We start from the raw sequence: 12926 nt of genomic DNA on the forward strand, positions 1-12926 counted from the left end.
AACATCAATATGTGTGAAAGAAAAGCGTCTGGACTTCTTTAAGTTTTGTTGAAGACGTTTCACCTCTCATCCGAGAAGCTTCCTCTTCGTGGTTGACTCAATGAGTGCAAGTTGTCCAGATCCCGTGGCTGTAAAACAAGCTCAAATCATCACTCCTCCTCTACCATGGCATGAGGTGTTTGTGCTGATATGCTGTGTTTGGTTTTGCCAAATGTGGTGTTGTACATTACGGCCAAACGTCTGTCTAAGCGACGTTGTTTCAGAAGTCTTCCATCTAAAACAGTCCTTTTCTAATTTTACTGTTTGGAACTTTAGCATTCAACGTCCTATCTAAGCTGTGCAAAGTCTGCAATGTAGCTGCTGAGTTAACAGCTACATAACTGAACCATAACTGAAGAAGCTTCTCGGGGGAGAGGTGAAACATCTTCAAGAAAACTTTAAAAAGTCCAGACGCTTTTCTTTCCAAGCTCCTTAGACTACGATGACCTGGATGACTGAGAACCTTCATAGACAAACAATATGTGTGGCTGCTTCGCACAGACACAGATACTTCACAAGAACTGAAGCACAGTTTTATTGGATAGACTTATTACAGTTTATCTCTAAAACATCTTGGGATGGGGGAGGGTCAATTTGAATTAGTTAAGGCAAAAGCTACTTTGCACTAGCAGAAAGCTAGTTTTCACCTGGCTGGCCCTCAAGCGATGTAAACTTAAGTCTTTAATGCAGTTAAGAATTACTTACATATACTTAAAAATAAATATACCACTCAGGGCGGTTGTCACAAAAAAGGAAGTTTGCAATATTTTAAAGTTGGGCATTTTAACACTGAAATGTTTTGGGATTTAATTGCTCTTGCAGCTAGCCCCAAGCAGTAATTCCAGTTTATGGCAACTCCACTTCATTGCTCAGTACAGGAGCCTGAGGTTTGAAATATAAAGTAAATTTACTTAGAGTTAATGTATAATTAGAAGAAGCTGGATGAGTACATACTACAGGACAGTATGCAGTCCTGTGAAAAGCCAAGTACACCCTCACTGCCAGGTGCTGCTCATCAAATGTACTTGATTAACTGATCATGAGAAAGTCTCTGCCTGATGAACAGTATTAGGTAAGACTCTATAAAAGCAGAACTTCCTGTCAGTTTGCTATTCTGAAGCATTTGCTATAATCTTCCCAGGAATCTTTCAAATTCACCCCAAAATGAAAATATGCAAAACTGTAACAAACTCATCACCTACATTGCAGACTTTGCACAGCTTTGATAGGACTTTAGATGTCAAAGTTCCAAACAGTAAAATTTAAAAAAGAACTGTTTTGGATGAAAGAGTTGTCAGGCAAACAAACCAAAAGACTTCTGAAACAATGTTCCTTAGAACATGTTTGGCCACATTTGGCAAAAACCAAACACAGCATATCAGCACAAACACCTCATGCCATGGTAGAGGAGGAGTGATGATTTTCGCTCGTTTTACAGCCACAGGATTTGGACAACTTGTAGTCATTTAGTCAACCATGAACTCCTCTGTATATCAAAGTATTCGAGAGTCAAATATCTGTCTGACAGCAAAAGCTTGGCCAACACTGGACTATGAAACAGCACTATGAACAGAATAGCTGAAAAAGGTTTTGTAATGGTCCAGATCTCAACCCCAACGAAATGCTTTGGCTAGAGACTCGTGCATAAATTAATGTTCACAAACCTCAATGAACTGAAGCACTGCAAACAAGAGAGGGCCAAAATTTCTCCACAACGATACAAAGACGGATAAAGTCATACAGAAAAGTATTAATTCTAGCAATTGCTGCTAAAGGTGGTTCCACAAACTACTGAATCATGGAATGTACTTGCCAGCAAGAATTGAACATTTATTGAGCTATAACTGATCACACATATGTACTGTACAGTAGGGTACACACACACACACACACACACACACACACACACACACACACACATATACATAGATATATCTATATATCTATATCTATATATATAGATATATATATATATATATCTATATAGATATATATAGATATATATTTGACCTATATATATCTATATAGATATATATTTGACCTATATCTATCTATATAGATATATATTTGACCTATATCTATCTATATAGATATATATTTGACCTATATCTATCTATCTATCTATCTATCTATCTATCTATCTATCTATCTATCTATCTATATATATATATATGCTAGACTAAGGCTAGACCCCCCTATGCTAAGCAAGCCGGACGTCGCCCAGATCAACAAGGTCCGCGTCAGGTGTTGAGGAACCAGGGCACCCTGACGAAAAGTGGGCTACTGGAACAAGAAGGCATCGGTGGGCGCCCTCAATCTCCCAGGCCTCTGGGAGAGGACCCGAGCTTGAAGGATAAATCGCCCGCAGGGGCGTGCTGGGTGTTTGTTATATATATATATATATATACACAACTTTTCCTATTTGAATTGCTTCCATCTGGATTAGTTCAATGAAGACTGTGTATTTTCTGATTAGCAAAGTCGTCAAAGTCTATAAATGATAATGTCATTTCATACTTATTTTAAATTGATCAGTTACTGCAGCAACAGCCAGCCATTTACAGTATCTGAGCTGATTTTACAAGCATAGACATGATTGTCTTTCTCACAGATGCCCTCAGTGTCAGTATGCTGCAGCTGTGGCTCAGCATTGCCACATCCATTAATGTCTCAGTATAGAAAAAAAGAAAACATTATGGGCCAAGAACTCAAATTCCTGGATATGAATAAAGAAAATCATTCGTTGGTAACACTAGATAGATAAACATTGTGCATAACAAGTGCCTGTTCATGCAAACGGCCTATCTAGGGGGGGGAAATGTGTGCTATTTATGCAGTTTGATTCCTTTAGTGCGCCTCTGGATATTGAGATGCAGCAGTACGGCCATTTCATCAGCAAGTCAAATATATACTGGCACAAAATCATAGTATTTTGAAAAAAATAAAGGTGATCTTTAAAGAAAAACACAAAAGAATACCATATAAGTAAATTAAATTAATGTTATTAATGCTTTTCATTTAACATTTCTCCACTAAGATAACTATAGATAACATATGTTATGACAGTGAAAAGTGTAATTAAACCTAAACTCAAATCAGAAAGAATACAATAAACAGAGCTAACTTGACCTCTTTAAAAAATAAGCAGACAGCTGTTTTTGTCCATTCAAACAAAGGGCCTAAGTTTAACCCACCTAGCACAATATAGTAGCAAAGCCCATTCAAATGGTGTTAAATGGGTCATGTTGCTTAGTGCAGTCATGAGAAAAAGCACATTACTAGCCAAAGACCTGTGCTTTTCACGCTGTGCCTTGTCTCTCTTGTGACCTCTGGATGGATGCAAATATATGGATGAAACCCATTTCTGCAAACATTTAGCTCCCAGTGGATGTCAGTAATGGCAGAGATCAGCTACAACCGCCCTCCTTATGTCTCGGAGGGGTTCAAAAATGGGAGAGCAGAGAAGGAAGTGTCAAGCGATTTCTTCTCCTCCCCAACATAACCAATCCAGGAAGTCGGTCTCCTTTCTCCTTCCTCTTCTTCTTTGAGAATTTCTGCAACTCCACGTGAGACTTTTGATGTTAGTGAGAGCATTAGATGTGACGTGACCCAATGATTAGAACATATGTCATCATCGGAGGAGCACTCGGATAGGGGAAGGGATCGTGCTGGATCTCTGAATGAACAGTGAAGCTTTCATCCAAGACTGCCGCTCCCTTTTATGATGTTGAAGCCTTTGAAATGCACATCTAGGCATTTCTTTATTCAGCTAGGAAAGAGGAATAAAGCTGAACTACTGAAGAGCACTATACACTATACTGGATGGATTAAAAACAACAACAACAAAAACAAAAAAAAATATTATGGTAAAGGTGCTACAGGAGTTTATTTGATTTTTTATTAGATTTTTTTTTTACCTCCTGTGGTCACGGGGACCAAGTGAGATATGGGGAATATGAGGAACAACAGTCCCAGCAATGATATGCGGTAGTCTGCTCGTCTTGACTATATAAAAGTAAATATAAATGCATCTATATATCATAACTGTTCTGTATGACGAGCTGTAAATTTGCTCACTGTGCTGCATAACCCAGTTTTGGTCTTTAGCTCTTGGACGGATGGCCTCAAATATCACTCTAGGATACCGATATACCGAGGAGTTCATAGTCAACTCAGTGACTGCAAAGTATCCAGGTCCTGTGGCTGCAAAACAAGCCAGATCATCACCCCTTCACGGTGATGAAAGGGTGATCTGTTTTTTAATTTTCTTTTAATTGAAAATCTTTTTTTTATTATCTAAAGGATAGAAAATTAGCTTTAGACAAGAATATGAAAAAGCAAAGTCCACTCGGAAATAACCCACATTTTGTTGAGTATGCAACCACCTTGACTGCCCTCCTCTCTCAAGTTTTCAATTCAAAAAATTTTGGCAATAGAAAAATAATCAAAGAAGCTGTCAGGCCATCAGGAGTCGTTTCCAAAAAGCAAGGATAATTATCACTCTTAGTCAAGGATGTGCATGACAACATTGATGGGATTAAAAAAAGAAAAGAACTGTTAAATTTTTGAGTTGGTGCTTAAGGTGACTATGACCAATTTAGAACTAGAAAAGAGGAGGAAAAAAGCAATAGTTGCAAAGGAAAAGAAATTCAAGCTTCTGTAAAAAACATACTTTCTTTTAATTACAGTTTTTTTACAGTCGCTAACAAGCGTTTGTCCAAACAGTTGTCACATTTGCAAAACTCTAAACACAATTAGCACAGGATCGGTCTGTTGTGGCCATACCATTCACACATTTCATGTCGTGTTCACCCAATATGCAGTCAGTGAACACATTTCCACAATGCTTACATTTTCTTAACAGACAAGTTATACCTCCCAACAAAACTATGGACTGTTCTTGTAGTATCTACGAATGTTAACACACAACATCCCACAATAGCAAAAACAATATTCCAAACCTTAGATACAGTATAAAAACCTCTGCTTCTGCAATGATATCAGTACAAAAACAATATCAATATCAAAAATATATCTCAGCTGATAATAAACAAACAATTGAATAATTGACACACAGCTGATTTATGTTGGGTAAATTGGGCCAACCACAGCTTCTTCCATTCTGGCTTAGACTCAGTGGGGTTTATAAGGCAAGACCTTGAGGAGTGATGTTTTTGGAAACAAAAAAAAGACAAACACTGTAATGTCTGGTCGAGGAAGAGTAAGAGCAAGGGGCCCAGGGAGAAGAGCAGGCCCAAGGAGAGGGCAAGGTAGAGGTGTAAGAATGCGTGGTGGTGGCATTCCAAGGGCTGCAAGAACAGTAGTCAGTGATGAAATCCGTGCCACTATCATTGACCATGTAATCAACCATGGTCTTTCACTAAGAGAGGCTGGTGAAAGAGTGCAGCCCAATTTGAGGCGGTCAACGGTTGCCTCCATTATACGCATCTTTCAACAAACCAACAGGTAAGTATTGCATTTTACATGGATTGTTTCTATTCTCACTTGACATGTCAATATGGTCATACAGTAATGCATATGTTGAATTTTTTGTCTTTCTAAAGAATGCAACGTCTTCCACCCTCTGGGGGAAGAGGAAAGCTCCTCAGTAATGATCAGGAGCTTGCCATTGTAGAAATGGTTACTGCAAATAATGCAATAAAACTGCGTGAAATTCAAACTAGAATTGTGGCGGACCATGAGATATTTGACAATATCGATAGAATCAGCCTCACAACCATTACGCGGACATTGTCCAAACACAGAGTGCGGATGAAGCAGATCTACACTGTTCCCTTTGAGAGGAACAGTGAGGGGGTCAAGGAGCTACGACGACAATATGTCCAGGTATAGTGTATATTCAATCCAATGTCCAGTTCTATAAGCTTTGCACTTTGCAAGTAGGTAACCTACACAATACTAGGTTACAGTACAGTATGGTATACAGTAATAACATGACTTACATAAACTTTGTTTCAGAGAGTTATGGAATTGGAGGCCAACCAAGCCCCTCATGAATTCATATACATCGATGAGGCAGGATTCAATCTGGCCAAAAGGCGTCGACGTGGACGAAATGTAATTGGAAAAAGGGCCACAGTTGATGTGCCAGGACAGAGAGGGGCAAACATTACCATGTGTGCAGCAATTGCAAATGCAGGATTACTCCTTCACAGATGTCAGGTTGGACCCTATAATACAGAGCGCTTGCTTGCCTTTCTCAATGATCTCCACCAGCGCCTGGTTCCAGAGCAGGGTCAGGAGGGTGAAAACATGAGGACCTTTGTAATTACCTGGGACAATGTGGCTTTCCATCACTCGCAAGCAATAACAACATGGTTTGAAGTCCACCCAAGACTGGTAAGTCTCTTCCTTCCACCCTATTCACCTTTCCTCAACCCCATAGAGGAGTTTTTTTCTGCATGGAGGTGGAAGGTTTATGACCATCAGCCACATGACCAGATGTCCCTCCTTGAAGCCATGGATGCTGGCTCCAGGGACATCACAGTTGACGATTGCCAAGGGTGGATCCGACATACCAGGCGGTTTTATCCCAGGTGCATCGACTTGGATAACATCAGATGTGATGTTGATGAAAACATGTGGCCTAACCCTGAAGATCGCAGGGATTAGATGCAAATTTTTTGTCTTTTTTTAGCCCCCCTCCCCCTCCCCCCTTTTTATCTTGGCTATTTGCTGTTGTTTTTTTGTTCAGAATGCTCTTGTGTGTTTCATGGATATTTTGTTCACTGTAAGCAATACTGTAAAACTTTCTCTGTCCTATCATACCGTGTTTCTACTGTACCTCCTGTAGTAAACAGTGGAGAAACAAAAACTTGTTTGCTTTTTACTGGAATGCTTTTGAATGTGAACATTACTGTACATGTGGACATACAGTTACCAACCAAGACATTTCTGGTGTCAATATGGTGGATTGCATGTTTCGCATGCAAATACCTGTGACACTGAAACATAAAAGTCTATGCAGTTTTTGTAATGTCAATACAGTTTTTTTCAATCGCTAACAAGCGCCTACCCATACTTCAGATACTTTTTCTAAACTCTTAACACAGACTCACACCTACAAAACACAATTGGCCAAATGGACAATTTTCTTCTCAAAAATACATTTTGTTAAATATATACTACCTCTTCATTTCAAAATAGAACACATCTTTCTCTGCACACACTAACTGTACAAAAACACTATAAATCTGACTCAAAATGAAATTAGTCTGTCAAAGAATAACACTTGTTTTCACTTCACAAGGTACATGCAGTCAATCAAAGTACACCAGGTTTCAAAATACTGGCTATTATTGACATTACAAAAACTGCATAGACTTTTATGTTTCAGTTTTACAGGTATTTGCATGCGAAACATGCAATCCACCATTTTGACACCAGAAATGTCTTGGTTGGTAACTGTATGTCCACATGTACAGTAATGTTCACATTCAAAAGCATTCCAGTAAAAAGCAAACAAGTTTATGTTTCTTTACTGTTTACTACAGGAGGTACAGTAGAAACACAGTATGATAGGACAGAGAAAGTTTTACAGTATTGCTTACAGTGAACAAAATATCCATGAAACACACAAGAGCATTCTGAACAAAAAAACAACAGCAAAAAGCCAAGATCAAAAGGGGGGGAGGGGGAGGGGGTCTAAAAAAAGGCAAAAACTTTGCATCTAATCTCTGCGATCTTCAGGGTTAGGCCACATTTTTTCATCAACATCACATCTGATGTTATCCAAGTCGATGCACCTGGGATAGAACCGCCTGGTATGTCGGATCCACCCTTGGCAATCGTCAACTGTGATGTCCCTGGAGCCAGCATCCATGGCTTCGAGGAGGGACATCTGGTCATGTGGCTGATGGTCATAAACCTTCCACCTCCATGCAGAAAAGAACTCCTCTATGGGGTTGAGGAAAGGTGAATAGGGTGGAAGGAAGAGACTTACCAGTCTTGGGTGGACTTCAAACCATGTTGTTATTGCTTGCGAGTGATGGAAAGCCACATTGTCCCAGGTAATTACAAAGGTCCTCATGTTTTCACCCTCCTGACCTTGCTCTGGAACCAGGCGCTGGTGGAGATCATTGAGAAAGGCAAGCAAGCGCTCTGTATTATAGGGTCCAACCTGACATCTGTGAAGGAGTAATCCTGCATTTGCAATTGCTGCACACATGGTAATGTTTGCCCCTCTCTGTCCTGGCACATCAACTGTGGCCCTTTTTCCAATTACATTTCGTCCACGTCGACGCCTTTTGGCCAGATTGAATCCTGCCTCATCGATGTATATGAATTTATGAGGGGCCTGGTTGGCCTCCAATTCCATAACTCTCTGAAACAAAGTTTATGTAAGTCATGTTATTACTGTATACCATACTGTACTGTAACCTAGTATTGTGTAGGTTACAGTACTTGCAAAGTGCAAAGCTTATAGAACTGGACATTGGATTGAATATACACTATACCTGGACATATTGTCGTCGTAGCTCCTTGACCCTCTCACTGTTCCTCTCAAAGGGAACAGCGTAGAGCTGCTTCATCCGCACTCTGTGTTTGGACAATGTCCGCGTAATGGTTGTGAGGCTGATTCTATCGATATTGTCAAATATCTCATGGTCCGCCACAATTCTAGTTTGAATTTCACGCAGTTTTATTGCATTATTTGCAGTAACCATTTCTACAATGGCAAGCTCCTGATCATTACTGAGGAGCTTTCCTCTTCCCCCAGAGGGTGGAAGACATTGCATTCTTTAGAAAGACAAAAAATTCAACATATGCATTACTGTATGACCATATTGACATGTCAAGTGAGAATAGAAACAATCCATGTAAAATGCAATACTTACCTGTTGGTTTGTTGAAAGATGCGTATAATGGAGGCAACCGTTGACCGCCTCAAATTGGGCTGCACTCTTTCACCAGCCTCTCTTAGTGAAAGACCATGGTTGATTACATGGTCAATGATAGTGGCACGAATTTCATCACTGACTACTGTTCTTGCAGCCCTTGGAATGCCACCACCACGCATTCTTACACCTCTACCTTGCCCTCTCCTTGGGCCTGCTCTTCTCCCTGGGCCCCTTGCTCTTACTCTTCCTCGACCAGACATTACAGTGTTTGTCTTTTTTTTGTTTCCAAAAACATCACTCCTCAAGGTCTTGCCTTATAAACCCCACTGAGTCTAAGCCAGAATGGAAGAAGCTGTCGTTGGCCCAATTTACCCAACATAAATCAGCTGTGTGTCAATTATTCAATTGTTTGTTTATTATCAGCTGATATATATTTTTGATATTGATATTGTTTTTGTACTGATATCATTGCAGAAGCAGAGGTTTTTATACTGTATCTACGGTTTGGAATATTGTTTTTGCTATTGTGGGATGTTGTGTGTTAACATTCGTAAATACTACAAAAACAGTCCATAATTTTGTTGGGAGGTATAGCTTGTCTGTTAAGAAAATGTAAGCATTGTGGAAATGTGTTCACTGACTGCATATTGGGTGAACACGACATGAAATGTAAGAATGGTATGGCCACAACAGACCGATGCTGTGCTAATTGTGTTTAGAGTTTTGCAAATGTGACAACTGTTTGGACAAACGCTTGTTAGCGACTGGAAAAAACTGTAATAGCCAGTATTTTGAAACCTGGTGTACTTTGATTGACTGCATGTACCTTGTGAAGTGAAAACAATTGTTATTCTTTGACAGACTAATTTCATTTTGAGTCAGATTTATAGTGTTTTTGCACAGTTAGTGTGTGCAGAGAAAGATGTGTTCTAATTTTGAAATGAGGAGTTAGTATATATTTAACAAAGTGTATTTTTGGGAAGGATATTATCCATTTGGCCAATTGTGTTTTGTAGGTGTGGGTCTGTGTTAAGAGTTTAGAAAAAGTATCTGAAGTATGGGTAGGCGCTTGTTAGCGACTGTAAAAAACTGTAAAGTGAGGTTAAGGATGGTAGCATGTTAAAATATAGTACTTATTGTTACTTTGGTAATAATGGTCACAGACTGCAATTGAAAGCTGTGTAAAATTACATGTAAAAAGGTTAGTTTGAGTGTCAATGGGTGTGTGAGGAGCCTCTACAGAACTTGAGGAGGAAGCAGCCTTTTTCTAGACATGTTTTCAGTGGCTTCAATTTTCACTTCTTAACCAAATGTCAACTTTGTTTAGAAATGACGTAAAATTGTCTTTTCAAAAGGTTTTTGTTGTTTTCTGGATGAAAAGCTTTTGGAGGGACCCAAAGGCTGAGCCACTTTGAACTACAGCAGTGGCGATGTGTGAGAGTTGAAGACATCTGACCTCTTTAATGGGACTCCACCTGACTCCACTCACCCTTTTAGCTTCTTTCACGACTCTGTTCAAACAAACCTAATGATAACAAGAAAATACACTCAACAAAAATGAAGAGCAGTTATCTGTGTTAGGGTGAAAAAGAGAGAAGAAAAAAATGAGGAAGATAGAAAAAAGCAAGGCAGCAGTGAGTAGAGTAGATGATAGCAATTAAACGCTGCTAGTCTAGTCTCAGCTAGAGACAGACCGGCCATTTTGTGAAATAACATGCATCCTCTTTATTGCACGACAGTGTAACTTTGTCTACTGCCAGCCATTTGATTTTGTACAAATCCACTCTTCTGAGTTCGTGTGTTTTTCTGTGTGGCCAGATGCAGCTTTGTGCACCATCTTTTCGACGTCCTTATACTTCTCACCACAATATGTTTATGTGCTGAAAGAGAAATCATTTCCTTCCTTCTTACTAAAACCGATTCTGAAGTACAATTTCACTAAGGCTGCGTTCACACTGCAGGCAAAAGCGCTTCAAATCCAACTTTCTTGACCCTATGCGACCCATATCCGATCATCAGTCAAACAATACTGTTTGGTCTGGGTCTAAACAGAGCGCGTTGTGATGTTTGCATTTAGCAATGAAAAATTTGTTGACTCTTTCCAAACTACTTTGCTGAGTAAGTGATTGTGGGTTTTATCTTTGTAAACTGCATTTAATATTAAAACGTGTCATAAAAAGCCTGGTGCATTTAACCGTTTTCTTTACCAAGCATCAGAGCTCTGGGAAGTTGGTTTAATAGTTGTTTACTTTTCAAAGAATATTTAATGACTGCACGTTGGGAGGAATTTGTGAGCGCGTTGTAATTAATTTGTGGTGTGGGAACAAGCATTTGGACACAACCTCAGAAGATTTGTGCTTATACAAACCAAATTAAACACTGAATAGAGCCACATTAACATTTTGCTCACAAACAGTGACACAGTGTTGTTGTTTCTTGTTTTTCGATCCCATTGTTGAGCTCAATATAAATATTTGAGTAATTAAAACATGAAGAAAGAAACTCGTTGTCTTTCTTCATATACTGCATTAAACATGAAAAACTGTAAGCTCTAGTTTAGAGTTTTACAGCTTGGTGGATTCCAAGAGAGTGGTAACTGATGCGGACTTCAGTGGGTATGTACATGAAGGAAACACAGGTGATGAAGAGTTAGGGGTAGGTATGGTGCTAAGGAGAGAAATCAACATGTTCTCAGGACAGACAAAAGTTGATTTTGCAAAATGGAGAGAAATAGCTATGGTGAAACCATAGTTTAAGAAGAGGGAGGAATATAGAATAACGTATAAGAGTGGCTTAAGGTGGACACAGGAGTAGACAATCTGAAAGAGATAGGAGACGGCAGAGTGATAACAGGGGAGAGTGCAGCTAGCCAATATTGGGTGGTATTCTGTACAATGACTTTGGAAACCAAGAAGATGGATAAAGTAAAAACAAAGACAAAGATTACAAAGGTGGAAGATGAAAAGTGAAAATTGTACAGCATAGTATTCAAAGCAGGAGGCTATAAAAAAAAGGATAGTCAGGGAGTTGCTCTGGTGACCAGTATAAAGCACAAGTGGTGGACTTAACAGTTCTGGTATCGGTAGCAAATGGCAAAAGCCAGTTGGGCTCCAAGGCAGTGAGCACAGGGCTTACTAGAGAAGGTTGGGCCCTCAGCCCATATTCATGAAGTCTGTTTTTGATTGTTTGGTCACAAAACAGCACCTGTTGTTAATTTCATTAAAACCTAAGCAGCTGAAACTGATTAACAGCCTCCCTCTGCTACTTAACTGACCAAATCAATATCAAAGACGTTTATACTTACTCAGTGCATGAAGAGGATGACAAAGATAGAGGAATATCTAAGGCAGAAGAAGTAGGAAAAAATAGAAAAGCAAAACCAAGAGGACCATGGAGGTGCTTTGTCCACATTCACAACTCACAATTTTCTCCAAAACTCATTATACCTGTGTTAACAAGATAGCGGCTGACTGGGAAGACATGCCTGAAAGGACTTTGCTGATGCCATTTTGAATTAACTGTTCATCTTATAATCCCTTAATGAACATTTCCTATGGGATGCTCAGTCAGCTGCAAAAACAAACAAAAAGTAATGCAAATTTCTAAAACAAAGGACTATAAAGTGTCAGAGGGAGAGAGCTTATTTCATTAATAGAGAAGCTCTAACGTGTACTAAGAGTTCAGCGTTAATTGGTTGCAATAGGGCAAAGGGTAATTGATATTTCTGGGTCAATGTCAATGTAAGCTGAAGTCCCCCTTAGTCCAATACACACCTTGATCCCGTTCTAGCACCCTGCATACCCTGGGTACCACAATCCTTTCTCGTCTCTGCTAAACCAACAGGCCAGCAGGTGGTTAGAGGTCTATAACAAGATTCAGGGCATATCAAATCCCACCATTAGTGAAGAGAACGACAAGGCTTTGAAAGTCAACTAACATTATCTAAGACTATGGTTTTACTGCAAAGGCACAGAAGGCAGAGTAAGGATGAGAGAGGAAAAAAAATCTTGGAAAAGGTCAACCACA

General features: G+C 39.4%; 1 protein-coding gene across 1 annotated transcript in view; it reads right to left on the reverse strand.

Moving 5' to 3' along the window:
- Positions 1-11693: 11693 nt before the first annotated feature.
- LOC308384036 (uncharacterized protein) overlaps positions 11694-12926 on the reverse strand; it is a gene marked incomplete at its 3' end in the record, with an annotated part of 9341 nt that continues 8108 nt past the window's right edge. The window contains exon 3 of the mRNA XM_080862341.1: positions 11694-11719. Coding sequence (XP_080718467.1) covers positions 11694-11719 — 26 coding nt within the window. The remainder of the gene's footprint in view (positions 11720-12926) is intronic.

The sequence above is a fragment of the Rhamphochromis sp. 'chilingali' genome (assembly GCF_963969265.1).
Source record: "Rhamphochromis sp. 'chilingali' genome assembly, chromosome: 17".
In the NCBI taxonomy this organism is placed as follows: Eukaryota; Metazoa; Chordata; class Actinopteri; order Cichliformes; family Cichlidae; genus Rhamphochromis; species Rhamphochromis sp. 'chilingali'.